The sequence below is a fragment of the Lissotriton helveticus genome, chromosome 3_2, assembly GCF_964261635.1.
Source record: "Lissotriton helveticus chromosome 3_2, aLisHel1.1, whole genome shotgun sequence".
In the NCBI taxonomy this organism is placed as follows: Eukaryota; Metazoa; Chordata; class Amphibia; order Caudata; family Salamandridae; genus Lissotriton; species Lissotriton helveticus.
This window is the reverse complement of record NC_136062.1, coordinates 335,086,849-335,103,288: the sequence shown is the minus strand read 5'-3', so window position 1 is coordinate 335,103,288 and position 16,440 is coordinate 335,086,849. Positions and strand designations below refer to the sequence as shown.

At 45.3% G+C, this 16,440-nt stretch overlaps 1 protein-coding gene across 3 annotated transcripts in view; it reads right to left on the bottom strand.

Annotated features, from left to right (window-relative positions):
• Window positions 1-16,440, bottom strand: part of LUZP2 (leucine zipper protein 2) — a 1,331,862-nt gene that overhangs the window by 469,181 nt on the left and 846,241 nt on the right. For 2 of the 3 annotated variants that reach the window (XM_078684660.1, XM_078684657.1), the window contains exon 6: window positions 6,747-6,808. In XM_078684660.1, the coding sequence (XP_078540786.1) occupies window positions 6,747-6,808 (62 nt within the window). Of the gene's footprint in view, window positions 1-6,745; window positions 6,809-16,440 lie in introns of all 3 variants that reach the window. The other variant, XM_078684658.1, reaches the window with a different exon arrangement.

Below are 16,440 nucleotides of genomic sequence, written 5' to 3'. Positions count from 1 at the left end.
TATCTATTTTTTTGAGGTGTTGGGGAAGTAAGAATCATTCTCTAATGGGGATAATTTGCGCCACAGTGAGGTTGAGCCGATGATTTGCTGTTCATTCTGTTAGTTTCCGATGTATGGCTCAATCAATCAATCAGGAGTTTGTTAAAGCGCGACTACTCACCCGTAAGGGTCTCAAGGCGCTAGGGGTGGGGGGGGTTGGGGGGTGCAGGTTCCATTCCATCAAGGAGGGGGTCTGTCGAAGAGCCAGGTTTTGAGGTTTCTTGCGAAGATGGGGAGCGATGTTGTCTGTCTGAGGTGGAGCGGAAGGGCGTTCCATGCTTTGGCCGCGAGGAAGGAGAAGGAGCGGCCTCCCGATCTGGTCTTTCTGGTGCGGGGGACCACAGCGTAGGAAAGATGGGCTGATCGTAGGGTCCTTTGGGGTGCGTGGAATTTGAGTCGGCTGTTCAGGTATGCTGGTCCGGTGCCGTGGAGGGCCTTGTGTGCGTGGGTGAGCATCTTAAAGGTGATTCTCGCCTCGACGGGGAGCCAGTGGAGTGTGCGTAGGTGCTGGGAGATGTGGCAGTGTTTTGGCAGGTTGAGGACCAGTCTTGCGGCGGCGTTCTGGATGTTCTGTAGCTTGCGGATGAGGTTTTTGTTTATTCCGGCGTAGAGTGCGTTGCCGTAGTCGAGTCTGCTGGTGACCAGGGCGTGAGTGACTGTCTTTCGGTGTTCGAGGGGGATCCATTTGAAGGTCTTACGAAGGAGGCGGAGGGTGTGGAAGCAGGAAGATGAGACAGAGTTGATCTGGCGGTCCATTTTGAGCTCGGAGTCCAGGAAGATTCCCAGGTTGCGTGCGTGGTCTGTGGGGGTTGGCGGGTTTCCGAGGGCGGTGGGCCACCAGGTGTCACTCCAGGCGTCGGGGTTTGGGCCCATGATGAGTACTTCTGTTTTGTTGGTGTTTAGTTGTAGGCAGCTGTTTTTCATCCATTTGGCGACGGCTTCCATGCCTTCTCGAAAGTTGCGTCTGGCGGTGTTGGGCTCGTTGGATAGGGAGAGGATGAGCTGGGTGTCGTCTGCATATGACACGATGTTGAGTCCGTAGGTTCTGACGATGGGGGCAAGTGGAGCCATGTAGACGTTGAAGAGCGTCGGGCTGAGGGAGGAGCCCTGGGGGACTCCGCAGGTGATAGGTGTGGGGTCCGAGAGGAAAGGGGGGAGTCTGACCCGCTGTGTCCTGCTGGAGAGGAAGGAGCAGATCCAGTCGAGGGCCTTGTCCTGGATTCCTGCATCGTAGAGTCTGCGTATTAGGGTGCGGTGGGAGACTGTGTCGAACGCCGCTGATAGGTCGAGGAGGATGAGGGCTACTGTTTCTCCTTTGTCCAGTAAGGTGCGGATGTCGTCTGTTGCGGCGAGGAGGGCGGTTTCCGTACTGTGGTTTTTTCTGAAGCCGGATTGGGAGGAGTCGAGGATGTTGTGTTCTTCAATGAATGTGGCGAGTTGGCTGTTGATGGCTTTCTCGATGACTTTCGCTGGGAACGGGAGCAGGGAGATGGGTCTGTAGTTTTTGAGGTCGGTGGGGTCCGCTGAGGGTTTCTTTAGGAGGCGGTTGACCTCGGCGTGTTTCCAGTCGTCGGGGAATGAGGCGGTCGCCAGGGAGCGGTTGATAGTTTGGCGGAGCATGGGTGCGATGGTGTTGGCGGCTCTGTTGAAGATGTGGTGGGGGCAGGGGTCCGTGGGGGCCCCTGAGTGGATTGACTTCATTGTCTTCAGTGTGTCTTCGGTGGTGAGGGCTGTCCAGTCATCAATCGCTGGTTTCCGGGTGTCGGGGGTGGTTGGTGAGGGTTCAGTGTGTTGGTTGTCTTCGTCAAAGTTGTCGTAGATGCTCTTGATTTTGTGGTGGAAAAAGATGCTGAGTTTGTCGCAGAGGTCTTGTGAGGGAGGGATGTCGGTAGACTCGCTGGTGGGTTGGGCGAACTCCTTGATGATGCTGAAGAGTTCCTTGCTGTTGTGTGCGTGGGTGGAGATTCTGTCTTCAATCGCTTTTTTCCTCGTTTCTCTGATGAGTTGATGGTGGGCGTTGGTGGCGGCTCTGAAGTTGTTGTGGGCTTCTGTGGATTTGGTGTTTCTCCAGGCCTTTTCGAGGCGGCGGCATGTGCGCCTGGACTCTCGAAGTTCGGTGGTAAACCATCTGGCTTTCTTGGCACGGGTATTGTTGTTTTTCTTGAGGGGGGCTATGGTGTTGGTGCTGTCCGAGATCCATCTATGCAGGGTTCGGGCTGCGGTGTTGGGGTTGTCGTTTTCCGCGATCGTTGGGGTGGAGTTGTTGAGTGAGGAGGTGAGCTGGTCATCGGTGATTTTGGTCCAGTTTCTTTGTGGAAGCAGGTGCTGGTGTCTGTGGATGGTGGGTGTTCTGAAGGTGAAGTGGACGCAACGATGGTCGGTCCATGGGAGTTCGGTGGTGTGGCTGAAGGTGATGGAGTTTCCTGTAGTGAAGAGGGGGTCGAGGGTGTGTCCTGCTGAGTGCGTGGGCTCGGTCACGATCTGGCGGAGTCCAATGTTGTGGAGGTTGTCCAGGAGGGATGTGGTGTTGGGGTCCAGTTGATTGTCGAGGTGGAAGTTGAGGTCTCCCAGCAGGGTGTAGTTGGTGGATGCGATGGCCTGCGGGGAGATAATGTCCGTAATGGAGTTGGCGAAGGGTCCGCGGGGTCCAGGGGGTCGGTAGATGAGGGTTCCTGGGAGGGCGGCGGTGGGGCTGGCCAGTATCTTGAAGTGAAGGTGTTCCATCAGTTCTGTGGACTCGTCAGGAAGTGTGCTCAGGCGGAGGCTGGACTTGTGGACGATGGCGATTCCTCCTCCTGGGTGGATGGGGCGGTCCTTCCTGGAGATCTTGTATCCTTGGGGGATGGCGATGGCGATGTCCGGTCCTGAGGTGGTGTTGGTCCAGGTTTTGGTGAAGAATGCTACGTCTGGGGTTGTGCTGTCGAGGAGGTCCCAGATTTCTGTGGCGTGTTTGTGGAGGGATCGGACGTTGAGGAGGATGCATTGTAGGGTCTTCGGTTCGGTTGTGTTCTTGTGGGCGGGTTGTGCTGGATCCGTGTTCTTGGCGGTGCTGCAGGTGTGCCGGCAGCGGTGACAGCTGAAGGGTCCATGGGTGTCGGCTGGTGATGCTAGCTTGCAGTTGTTGTTGCAGCCTGGGTTGAGTGCGTGGAGTGCTGCTGGGTCGTAGCATTGGCGGGGTGGAGGTCCTGGGTTCCTGGTGTTGGTCGCGGACGGGTCGCAGACGGGCGCAGACGTGCTTGCCTTTGACGCACCAGCGGCGCGCCCGCAGCCCGCGGCCGCGCAATGGCCTCCATTAAGTAGGGGTCGGGGAGGGCTGGACAGCTGGGAGGCGGGAGCGGGGAGGGGAGCTGGATTGGGCCGGTCGTGCTGGGAGGGGGAGGGGCCGCGGGGGCAGCAGCGGCGGGGAAAGGTAAAGGGAGGAAAGAAGGGATAAAGAAAAAAGGGAAAATAAGCAGAAATAAGGCACAAAAGAGCAGAGATGCAGAAATGAGCAGAAAGGAAAAAGATAGAAAGGGTAAAAAAACGAGTGAAAACGGGTGAAGGAGCAGAGGGAGAGAAAGGGAAAATGGGCAAAAATAAGGCACAAAAGAGCAGAGGTGCAGGAAGGTGAAAGATAGAAAGGGAAAAAAACGAGTGAAAACGAGTGAAGGAGCAGAGGGAGAGAAAGGGAAATGGGCAGAAATAAGGCGCAAAAGAGCAGAGGTGCAGAAAGGTGAAAGATAGAAAGGGGAGAAAAAGGAGTGAAGGAGCAGAAAGAAAGAAAGGAGACAGAGGTCCACTGGACCACCAGGGATGAGGCGCAGGGAAACCTGCGGGTGGAGGAGGGCCTCGATCACCAACACTCAAGAGTGCAGGGGCAGGGGCACCTCACTTAATGGTGAAGCTGCGAGGGTGGGAGAGCAATTTCACTGACAATGAGTCATGAGCAATGAGCTGCCAGCCCCGGCTGGTATTCAGACACAGCGACCTGTGCACACAGCCTTTATGTACACTCATTGTGCAAGTGTGGACGCAGCTTCTGGGTATGTGGTCAATCCCTTTTTGATAGAGATAAAATGGTGATGAAAGCAGGTGTATAAGGAGGTGTGGTTTGGCAGTCTAACGTCACTACATTGTGCAGCAAACAAAGTTGGCTTCAGGAAATATGGGGTGCTTACCAACCTAACAATAGTTCTATCTATACCCCATAATTCAACACACCTAGCAGCTTAGAGGCAAATAATCATTCATGTGGTCCAGGATACAGGCTAGAGGCATCAAATAGTTGGGACAAGAGATTCAAAGTTTCTAAAAGTATATTATATCTGCAACAGTACTCTAAAGGAATCACTAACAAACAGACTCTCAATCATGCAACTGTCATAAGCAGCATCAAAATAGGCCCAAAAAATGCACCTAATATTTTATTTATCTATTTTGATGTTATTTAGGATTGATTAAATTGATCTAATATATAGATTAATTTCTGATGTTTCTTGGCCATATCTCTGTCTATTGTCTCATTTCTTATAACAATACATTTTAGGTATTGTACAACTGATGGGATTCTGTTTATAAATTAAACCCTTAGGACACTGTTTCAAACATAAGTTATACCCTTGTCATTTTAGGGTGCCCCCTGTTTTACATGTTGCAACTTTCTAAAAGTGGAATTTTCAAAATTCTGTCTTAAAATATGACTTTACTTCTAAAGAGGGTTTCAAATTGCAATTATTTTTAAACCAAACTTGACATGTCTAAAAGTTATTAATTATTTAATGTAATCCTATAGGCGAGGTAGGCCCTGCAGTGGTGAAAAACGAATGTAAGAGTTTTTTAGTACCAGGACATGCAAAAGTTAAAACTACATATTCAACTTTTTAAATACGCCTCACTCCGTCCTTAGGGTATCTAGGGCCAACCTTAGTGGTACTTTGTATGTATTGAAAGGGAAGGTTTATGTATGGTAAAGGGGTTACTTTTCCAAGTTTAAAGCTTCACACAGGCTGCAATGGCAGGGCTGAAACCTGTTTTGAAGGGCTACTTAAGTGGGTGGCACAATAAGTACTGCAGGCCTACTTGTTGCATTTAATTTACAGGCTATGGTAGTTGTAGTACCACTCTGCTAGGGAATTTTAAGTAAATTAAATGTGGCAATTTCGCAAGCTCTTTTGTACTGGTTAGCAATGGTAATGTGCACAGAGTCCTAGGGCTACCAAAATTAATTTCAGCAAGTAGGAGGGGAGTAGGCAAAAGGTTTGGCGGAAGACCACCCTAAGGGTGACAGGTCTAATGTATATAGAGTACATTGTTTAGTTATTGTCGTTTTGCCCTGCTAATTATGACATTTTCAGGTCATTTTCCTTCTACAGGTTTCATTTTTTTCATTTAGTTGCTTCACTTTCTTTTTTAATTCTTTTTTAAGAGCATATTATCACTCTCCAGGTAGCTGTAATGGGTTGCTTTCTTGCTACTCATTTCGTCTGCAGTGAGTCATATTCCACCTGGCTACCTCCTCTAAGCCAGTAGATCATGTTGTTGTTTATAGTGCATCATTTTATTACTATTTCAAGATGGCCAATCCTAGTGGCCATCCTTGATCTGTTTACAATACCTTTGCAAGATGGACACCCGCTACGATGTCTAGTTCTGCTATCACAAACATATGCTCATAGTGTTTAGAAGGCAGCATGTTTTTTTTTTACTTCCATTCTTTTAAATTATTTTGTACATGTTGTTGAGTTTTTGTGTGTTTTGCTGGGGTTGTGTCAGAGGCTGAATGGAAGGATGAGTCAGCGAACTGATGATTGGATGCATGAATGCAAAGATAAGTGACTGTGCCTATTTGAAGGCTTATTGAATGTCTTGAATGTCTACACTCATCAAATGATACAAAAGGCACTTTCATTCTTAAGCCAGACCTATTGGTATACCTATTGGTATGGCCAATGCTTGTTAAGGTAAGTTGTCCACCCCAAATCTGTGAGTGTTAAAGGAAAAATGTTTCTCTATGGGGAAAATGTTTAACCCATGTTGGAAAAAATGATATCAAGAGGCTTTCCATCTGTGCAATGTTTTTCTAGTACGAACATAAATAAGTATATTTTCGCTTCACAACATGGAATTTTCTAAAGTCTTCAAAAATGACTCTTCGAAAGCCGCAGCTAGTGAAGGATCAAGGCATACCTGTACAGAGTTATTTTGATTTCTTATAAAAAAAACTCCAAACAAATGTAGTGGACCTCGGAGTGCAGGCCTTACGATTTTCCAGCGAGTGCCAAACATTAAAAGACAAATTTATATGCATTTGCCTCTGTACATTTTGACAAATGCAATCATCACAACGAACTGTAATAAACAATAATAACAAATTTAATGTCGGCTGTTTCCTTGTGTTAAGGACCAGGATGCTTTACAACATGTGCCCACGCTGTTCTCTTTTAAAAATCGGACTTAATTCTAATTTCAGCTAACCAGACAGAAAGCACAATTGTTGTGTAGAAATGGGCATACGTAATTAACTTCAAAATATGCTGACCCTTAGCATTATAATATTTGCTACATGTCTAATTCATGGCAGCTTTGAGAATACGCTCATTCATGTACAAATATTTTAGTTACGAAATGATGTGTCTGTTGTCTGATTTTATTTCAGTGCAGTGCAAGCATTCAGCATGCAACTAGCTTGCTCTCAAACCTTTAGAAATAAAACATGTGCTCTACTCACCTCTTCAGCATGAATACCGCAAAGCTTGTTTCCTGACATGAGTTTATTTTTCAGGCTTTTATTCTAAGAAGAGAACACGGTTTTATTACTGTACAGTAGTAAAATATTAAGGTGTTCCGTAAATAATTTAGTGCATTAGCTTTTCGTTTTAAACATAGATGAGATGCTCAAGAAATACGCTAGAGCTTTATAAACATCAAACAAAGGTGGAAATAACATGGTGTCATCTTTATTTCTTAAAATGCCAATATGCTGTGGATTTTGTATTCAAATATTTATTCATAGAGGAATGATATGAGCTACGGGCATTCAAAGTGCTATAAAATGCTGTAAATTTAAAGTATTCTGATTAGAAACAACAAGACGGTCAAAATAGTTCTTTATATCATTATTTCTAATTGGCTCAGAAAAGGTTAATTTCCCAAAGTGAATATATAAAAGAAAAAAGAACACTTTTTTGAATGATTTGTTTTTAGGTATAAAGCATACAATTTACAGAAACATTAACATACACAAAAAATAATAATACAAATGTACCAGATTTATGAAAGTTCGTTTAGATATATACCTTCGACAAACTATAAACCATGCCCTGTTCACCATACAAGAACATTTAGGATATTCGTATTATGATTCAGAGGTTTGTGTTAGGGGGTGTAAGAATTTTGCTGAATGTCAAAAAAATGGGCATGTAATTAGGTCAGAGTTGCTAATAACTTGGTCAGATCTGTACAGCTCAAAATGTGCTGCAGCGAGGTGGCCAGATAGTAGAGGTCCTTAAATCGTCCATGAATGTAGGTTTAAGTACCAGGACGCTAACTCTCACGCAGTTGAACATAGTAAAAGGTGAGAGTACACATGCACCAGTCGATGGGGTGGATCTGGCATGGTGAAACGACCACTGGAATAGTCAGCGGAAAGTGCCAGGAGGATGGGGCACTCTGGGAAAGATGTCCAACTGCTGGGCTTACAGCTTATAATGCAGTAGAGGCAGAGCACTACTTATTTAGGTCCAGGGTTTCAGGTTTATTGGAAAGTTGTCCTTTGGGCAGAGCCACCCAAGATTTGTTTGCCTTTTTAGATATTTGTGTTGGCTTTAGAACTCAGTACACTTTAGCTATACTAATCAGTGATAAAGTGCTTGTGCTCCTCCTTTTAAACATCATGAAAATAGGCATACACATCATTGGCACGTTTAATTTGCTTATAGGTCCCTATTATATGGTACTACCTGTACCCAGGGCCAGGAAATTAAATTCCACTAGTGGGCTGCCACACTGCAGTACTCAATGTTCCTCTCACCACGGTAGCACTACAAAGCATGTCAACAGGCCTGCCACCGAGGCCTGGGTGTGCAGTTTTAAACAACCATTTTGGCCTGGTAAAAAAAATATTTTGCCTAGCCTAAATCTTACTTTTTTTATACACATGTCACCCCTAAGGTAGGCCTTCAATGCCCATAGGGCATGGGGAGTGGGATTTTAAAAGTAGGACATGTACATTTCATGGTTTATATACCTTTGCAGTGAAAAACCTCTAAAGTTGTTTTTCACTGTGGCAAGACTGGCTCTGCCGTACGTTAGCACTGGTTTACACTTCTACATTTAATAAGTGCTAAATCCAATTTGGAAGTAACTTGAAAAATGGTTCATGGATTATTTTTTAACAGTAAATCAAAACTTAACTTAATGGTAAAGTCTGATTTTATGTTACTAGTTTGGAAATTACCCTTCATGGAAATTTCATTTATTGAAACCTGTAAAGCATGATACATAGCTATCCACCCACAACCAACGGCCGGCAGCGTAGGATAAGCATAGCATATTTGACACAGCCATTTAGCTACAACCTGAAGGCCGGCAGTCTTTGACAAGGAATACAAGGAATAAAGAACAAAGGGGCATATTATCAAGGACAGGTGATACATTATCGCCGCTTTTATCGGCAGGAAACTGCCGATAAAGCGGCGACAATGGCCTTGATAATATGCTCTATGAATTCCAGTCGAAGCCCATGTTAGATGTGTTCACATTATCGCCGCTTTTATCGGCAGGAAACTGCCGATAAAGCGGCGATAATGGCCTTGAAAATATGCTCTATGAATTCCAATCGAAGCCCATGTTAGATGTGAACACATCTGACATGGGCTTCGACTGGAATTCATAGAGCATATTATCAAGGCCATTATCGCCGCTTTATTGGCAGTTTCCTGCCGATAAAAGCGACGATAATGTATCACCTATCCTTGATAATATGCCCCAAAGTTCCTCATCCCCCACCCACTCCCGCCCTTTGCTCCTCCGCACAAGTTATCTAATCGCACAAGTTAATTGTTCGGGATCGGAGGTAGGGAAAACAAATAGAAAAATATAGGAGAGTAAGTGGTTTAGGTGAGGTCTTGGCTCCTGTGGGGATCATATGTAGGAACTGCAGAAACGTTTGCCATGAAAGCTCCCGAAACTCAGAGTAAAGGATCTTGATAAAGGGTGCCCAGAGGATTGAATAGGTGTCAGCCTTGAAGTTGGCTGTCAAGGGTAGTACCTCCATACCCAAAAACGTAATATAGCTTATGCAGCCATGAAACATGATCCAGAACTATCTCTGTACCCCAAAGTGCCAGAATTACTTGTGCGCTGCCCCCAGCTCCTGAGCTATTTGTCTGCTATGTTTGGAGCGCAACAGATAGGTCAAGGGGTTTGGTAAGTCTAAGACAGTGTATGAAGGGAATTTTGGTATTAAAGCACTGTCTAAATCATGCAGGACCTGTGTCCAGAAGTGATAAAGTTTGGAGCAGTGTCAGAGAATGTGCATGAGACAGCCAGTCAGACGGCAACAGCATTCTATGGGACAACCTAGATCCCAGCTATGCAGGTGTGCTGGGGTAAGGTACAAGTAGCCTGCAATCTTGTAAGTGATCTCCTTACTAGCCATATTGTGGTCCGTGGAGTGAACCCTGTAAAAATCGTCATCCCATTCTTTGCTCGACAGAGTCTGCCCTAACTCTGCCTCCCAACGTAGGTGTCCCTTGGATGTTGTCCTTTGTTTCCCTGTAGAAAGAAGGGAGGAGAGATTGTCTTATGAATCAGCCATTGTTCAAAAATAGTCAAGAGACAGGTGGCACCTTGTTTGTATTCCAAAAATGTCACCTAGTGCCTTAGTTGTAGGTATGCAAAGTAATCTATTGGGATTAGGGAGTAGTCCACCTTCATCCGCTCAAATGGAATGATACCATCGTGGTCAAAAAGGGAACCCCTCACTCCAGCGTCTAAAAGGCAAAGTATCATGACCAGGGGAGAAGCCTGGGTTTTTAAGGCTCTGCATTATCGGAGAATGGAACGTTGTGAGGCCCATTGATAGAGCAATACTGCCCCATACTGCTGAGCAGTATACATGCTGAGGCCATTACTGGTGAAGAGTATAAGTCCAAGGATCAATGTTGGTAGGGGAGCCAGACTTCCTGCCAGATATTGGTGTCAGCAACAGCGTGGTCCATGAAAGAGCAGTGCTTCTCCGAAGAAGAACGGTTCCATTCTATCACATATGGAGGTGGGTGGCTTGAGAGTAATGGATAATGGAGGGAAAGCGCAATCCACCTTTGCTCTTTTAGCGCAGTTTCTTATTATCCCAAAGAAATCTATTAATAGTACGCTGTAATGTGCACATGACGTTAGGCGGGGGGTCAGGGGAAGCGCTTGAAAGAGGATCAGTCTGCGAGGAAGAACCGTCCTTTTTACTGCTGCTATGCAACCCATCCATGATAGTTGAAGGCCACCCCAAGAGGACAGAGTGTCATTTGTCTGAGAGAGAAGAGTAGAATAATTTAAAGCTATAGTTTGAGGCAAAGATTTCGCCACCCTAATTCCCAGATGGTTGATGAATATTTCCATCCAAGCAACCCGAAATTGAGAGCGGAGTGTAGCTTCGTTCGTAGGAGTGACCGATAGGTTCAAGATCTGAGATTTGTGTAGGTTGACCTTGAAGCCAGAGGTCTCACCAAAGAGCTGCAGTTCTACCAAGACCAGAGGCAGCGGGTCACTGGATCGGACATCCAGAGGATTACATTGTCTGCATAGAAGCTAATAAGGTGTCGCTCGTTACCAAAAGGAATACCGAAGATATGCGGATTGTCTCTCAGCCATTGCACCAATTGCTCTATATAAAGTGCACAGAGAAGGGGGGAGAAGGGGCAACCCTGATGGGTTCCGCAAAGAATGAGAAACATAGAGGATGACACGCCGTTGACTCGCATAAAGGCAAGGGTAGCACTATATTTGCTACTGACCCATCGAAGAAATGTGTCACCAAATGCTTTAAGAGCTGCAAAAAGATAGGGCCAATTGATGCAATTAAATGCTTTCTCTGAATCAATAGATTGAAAGATCGCTTTCTTTCCTCACTTTGCTATTTTATCTATAAGGTGAAAGAGACATTTTGTGTTGTCACCGCATTGCCTTGCCGGTATGAATCCAGCTTGATCCAGGTACTGCCATTATCCCTGAAAAGAGCTTGGCATCTATATTACCAAGAGAGATGGGTCGATGTAAGCCACATAACACAGAGTCCTTACCTGACTTATGAATAACTGAAATGTCTGCCTCCAGCAAAGACTCAGTCAGAGAGCCCATGTCAACGAGTGAATTGTACAGCCTTGCCAAAAGGGGTGCAAGCTTGTGACAGAAAATGTCATAAAATTGGGCTGTGAAACCCTCAGGTCCCATGTACACGTTTAAAAGTAAATATATAAAGTTTCATAAAATATCACAGTGATGCTTGTCTTTGTATTTTCAGATGTCTTTAATTCAAGATCTTAAGCCTTCTTAGCCAACACATGTTTCACAGCTGTTACAGGGGATTTCCCAGCGACTTCGTCAGGACTAAGGAATATATACACAAGTACTTGTTTGTGTATGCAATGGTAGTAAGGAAACTTTATCTTTCAAATTATTGACAGAGTGACTTAGGCGACTTGTGTGAATGATAAAAGAGTGAATACTACTTTGTGGTAATCCATGTGAAACTGGTGTTGTATGTGCTTTTTGTACAATGCCGTTGTGCATTAATTTATCAATGGGGGAAAGAAAGAACAAATAAAACTGGCTTACCCAACACACTTTTGGCTTTTTCAAAGGTGGCCACTGCTCCATGTGCAGATTGGCCACTGACAAAAAGAAAGAATTTAGGGAACCTAACAATAGGGTGTACAAAATTGACAACAATATTTCCTGTTACCAAAAATATGTAGTGTATGCTATTGAGTGTAAGTGTGGACTAACATACATTAGAAGTACCATCAGGAGCCTCAAAGAGCATAATGGGGAACACATGAGGGCTGTAAAGCAAGGGGACACCAGATATCCAATTGCCACACATATAGCAGAATGTAACTCTCAAAGCACACATAGAACATTCTCCTTCTATGGTTTTGATGTCACACACAAAGACCCAAGGGGAGGTAACAGGGAACTAAAATTCAGGAGGAGAGAGGCGCTATGTATTATGATACTTAAAAGTGTCAAACAGGGCTTGAACACGGACCATAAGCTTCAATACTTCCTTGGGGATTAACCCGTACCCACTTCCATAGGAACTGAAACACTGGCGGGATTACATAGCCTTACATATCTGAATAGATTACTAGAAGCTACTTGATGTGGAGTTAGGATTTCTAAGAACGCCATGCCATTATCATAGTTTATAGAGCACTCTCACTATCATCCCTGCTTATTTTGTTAGACCACATGTTATTGCAATACATGACTGTTTCCACACTAATCTAGTGATCTACTCGTACTCTATACCTAACATGTAGGAGACTATGTACAGTGAGGACTTGAAACCTGGACACTTAATATTTTGTAGACTATGTTCAGTGAGGAACTGAGACGTAATGCCACTTTCCTCACCTAGCTATGTCATATGGGCAGTTCTTCTAAAAGAAACTCCCTTACACTTGGAAGCACATAAAGATATTCGGACACAAAGCTAAATAGTCTACATCTCCAGGCGCAGAAATAATAGGAACCTCTTCCAGGTTGGAATTATCACTGGAACTAAGGTAGGGGGATCCTTCATGGTTACCAAGTACACCATATTAGAATGTACTGATTTCCATTCTTTAGATTATGTGCCCTTTTCTCAGTTATTTAGAGACTACGTGAAACTGAACTCAGGTATCGTATTTCAACAAAATACATCCCCATAAACATGTTTAACTACACAATATAGTCAGCATGTGTAGGACTTGGTCCTTTTTGGCTAAAGTTCCCTAAACTTTTTGATTTTCCCCTAGACCTTTTTTCTGACATAGTGTTGCCAACTTAGATGCTTTGGACACTGTGCCACTGCTAAACAGTGTCAAAGTGCAAGTGCTCCCTGTATAAAGTGTAATGGTAATTGGTTGTCATGTATTCGTATGTTTGCCTTACTAGTATAGTCCCTAGTAAGGTATACTATGTGTTCCAGGACTGTTAATGCAAATGCTACTGGTGGGCCTGCAGCACTAATTGTGCCACCCACACAAGTAGCCTTAAAAAGGGAACTCAGGCCTGCCATTGCAGTGCCTGCGCGCAGTTTGCTAAACTGCCATGTTGATCTGAAAAGTGCACTCACTTGCCAGACCTTACCCTTCCCTTTCTATGCACATCAGACACCCCTATGGTAGGTCCAGGGTACCCCCTGGGCAGGGTGCAGTGCATGTGAAAGGTAATACATATACTAAGGTGTGTACCATGTCCTGACAGTGAAATAATGTCTATTTACTGTTTCATTGTTGAAAGGCCATCTTGCCCTTAAGATAGAATGGCAAGGCTGTGTAATATGTTTTCCAGCCTATCTTCCGAAAAGCTTAAGATGGGGAGGTGACGTTTAGTGTGCCTGAACTCACAATGTAATAACACATATTTTTATGAAGGTGATTATGCATTTTGTGTTTAGAAGCCACTCTTTTAAAAGTGGCTGGATCTTTGTGCTCTAACATTTCTGTGTGTCTCTGTCTGGTTGTGGATTGACTGTCTGGATTTGAAAGCGATAGGATCTGGGGAATGTCTTGACCCAGGGGAGGAGGTGAGGCAGCAACAGGCTGACCTGCATCTGGAGTATAGGGGGAGGAATAGCCCCTAGAGGTGATGAGGCCTGGGTTGCTGCTATAAAACAGTTGTCCTATCTCCTACTGAGTGATTGAGAATCCAGACCCCCACTTATCAAGGGAAGAAGGTGTCACCGAACTGGTTTGAACAGGGGTCAGTGCCCCCTGAACATAAAGCCTTCAAAGCCATTGAGGGGTAAGACTATGAGAGCTGAGGCACCTGAACTTTGGAGAATGGCTTGACCAAGACTGAACAAGAGTGGAGCTACTTCGTGGTCCAGAGGAACTTTTGCCAAGGAAGAAACAACTGAAGAGACTGAAGGAAAGGACTGACCCTTGCTTTGTTCTGGGGCTGGCCTGCAGTTTGCTGTTTTAACCAAGGAAAGGCTAAAGGTACTTTGCTGTGTGCTGTGTCCCTCTGCTTGAAAGGACTTTGCTGTGCTGCGTTCTGAAGTAACTTATTCCCAAGGGCCGGAGGTGAGCTGGCTCCCTGTTGCGGAAACTCAGGAACAAAAACGTTTCCAGGAGAGTCTCAGTGAAGCTGTGTGCGTGTGCTTCTTGCAGCCTGAGACCCTCGTGAGCAGGGCCCTGTGATCGTGGGCCCCTGGAATCCAAGTGAGGATCAGCGTAGCTGTGTGCATGTGCTTTTTGCAGCCTGAACCCTTTGGGAGGATTGTCCAGTTATAGTGTGCACCGGAATCCAAGTTTGTCTAAACGACGCTGTGTGCGTGTGCAGCGTGCAGCGTGAGACCTTCGTGAGGATTGCCATATTATCCTGAACACCTGGAATCCGAGTGAGTCTCAACAATCCTGTGCGCTTGTGCTTTGTGCAGCGTGAGACCTTCGTGAGGATTACCTTGTTATCGTGCACCCGGAGTCCGAGTGAGTGTCATCGACGCTGTGTGCGTGTACTTTGTGCAACGTGATACCTTCGTGAGGATGGCCTTGTTAACATGCACCCGGAGTTAAAGTGAGTCTCAGCGACGATGTGTGCGTGTTCTTCGTGCAGCCTGAGACCTTCATGTGGAGTGCCCGGTGATCGTACAACCGAAGCTCAAGGGAGTCTCTGTGACGCTGTGTGCATGTGCCCTGTGGTAGCCTGAGATCTTCGTAGCAGTAGCGGCCCAGACTGGTAGTCCCAGAGGAGCTGAGCCGCCGGCCCGAACACGCCGTTGCCAATTCACAAAGATTGCATCGGAGGCCCAAGTCGCTGGATGAGGTGAGAAGAGTGAGTTTGCACCCCCCAGGTAATGTGTGTCGACTCCTGGGATGGGGTGTGGGCTCGGAGGGAGATGCTCTTGGCCTCTCTCTCATTCCGGCAGCGCAAGCCTTTGCTACGGCTCATATTGCGGCCCGTATTGCCATTTGAGTGGCAGTACCGGGGCCGGAGTGTGGAGCTGCACTTTTTGTTACACCATACCAGTGTTGGAGGCAACTGTTTGACAGAGAATGACTGCGAGTCAGAAGGAGTGGTGGAGAGACCGCCTAAGGCACAGTGATCAGTGCCGGAGTGTATTAGGCATTATCTTATTTCTGAATAACGGAGTACCTGATTGTCGTATTACACATTGGATCATTTCTGCGTAACGGAGTACCTGATTAGTGTATGATGCATGGCATTATTTCTGCATAGCGAACTACCTGATTGTCGTATGACGCATTACATTGTTTCTGCATAGCAAACACCTGATTAGCGTATTATGCATTGCATTATTCCTGCATAACGAACTACCTAGTTATTGTATTATGCATTGCCTTATTTCTGCATGACGACGTACCTGGTGGTTGTATTACGCATTGCATTATTTTTACATTGCAAAGTACCTGATTGTTGTGTTACGCATTGCATTATTTTTACATTGCAAAGTGCCTGATTTAAGCAATACAAACTGCATAACATGGTATTAGGATTGCAGTGGAATGTTTAGAAGTGCTCATTAATATCGCCAGTACTTACAAAAGGGCTGGCTGGCCTAACAACCGGCCAGGAGAAATAGTACATATACTTATATGTTGGATTTATATAGTGTGGTCTTATCGTATATCTTTTTATATAAAATGTATACTCGTTTTTATAAAACTCGTGTGGAGTCTATTTGTGGTGTCATCATTGGGTTGCTGTGAGCGTGGTTGCAAATACTTTACACATTTGCCTTAAAGTTAAGCCTGGCTGCTCGTGCCAAGCTACCGATGAGGTGAGCGGGGGCTATCTCAGAAGGTGACCTTTCTTTCCCTTACGTGGAAACGTGGGTACCTATTTGACCTAAGGTACCTACATCAGCCAACCATGGATCCCGGGTCTAATGGCATGTATATACTAATGAGTAAGAGCATGAGGGAGCACTAATTTGCCATGAATATAATGAAATAGAATTAATGAATAAACTCAGGATTATAAAACCAAATGGGCTGATTGCATGCCCGCAAGTTGCCAACCACAGGATTACTCATATAATGGAGTCTCGAATACCAACTGTACTTGTATGTCTTATAAGGATAACATAAACGGCAGGGGGCCTTTTTTTGTTCTTTCTTTCCCCCATTGATAAATTGATACACAAAGGTATTGTACGAAAAAGTACATACAACACCATTTTCACTTAGATTTCCA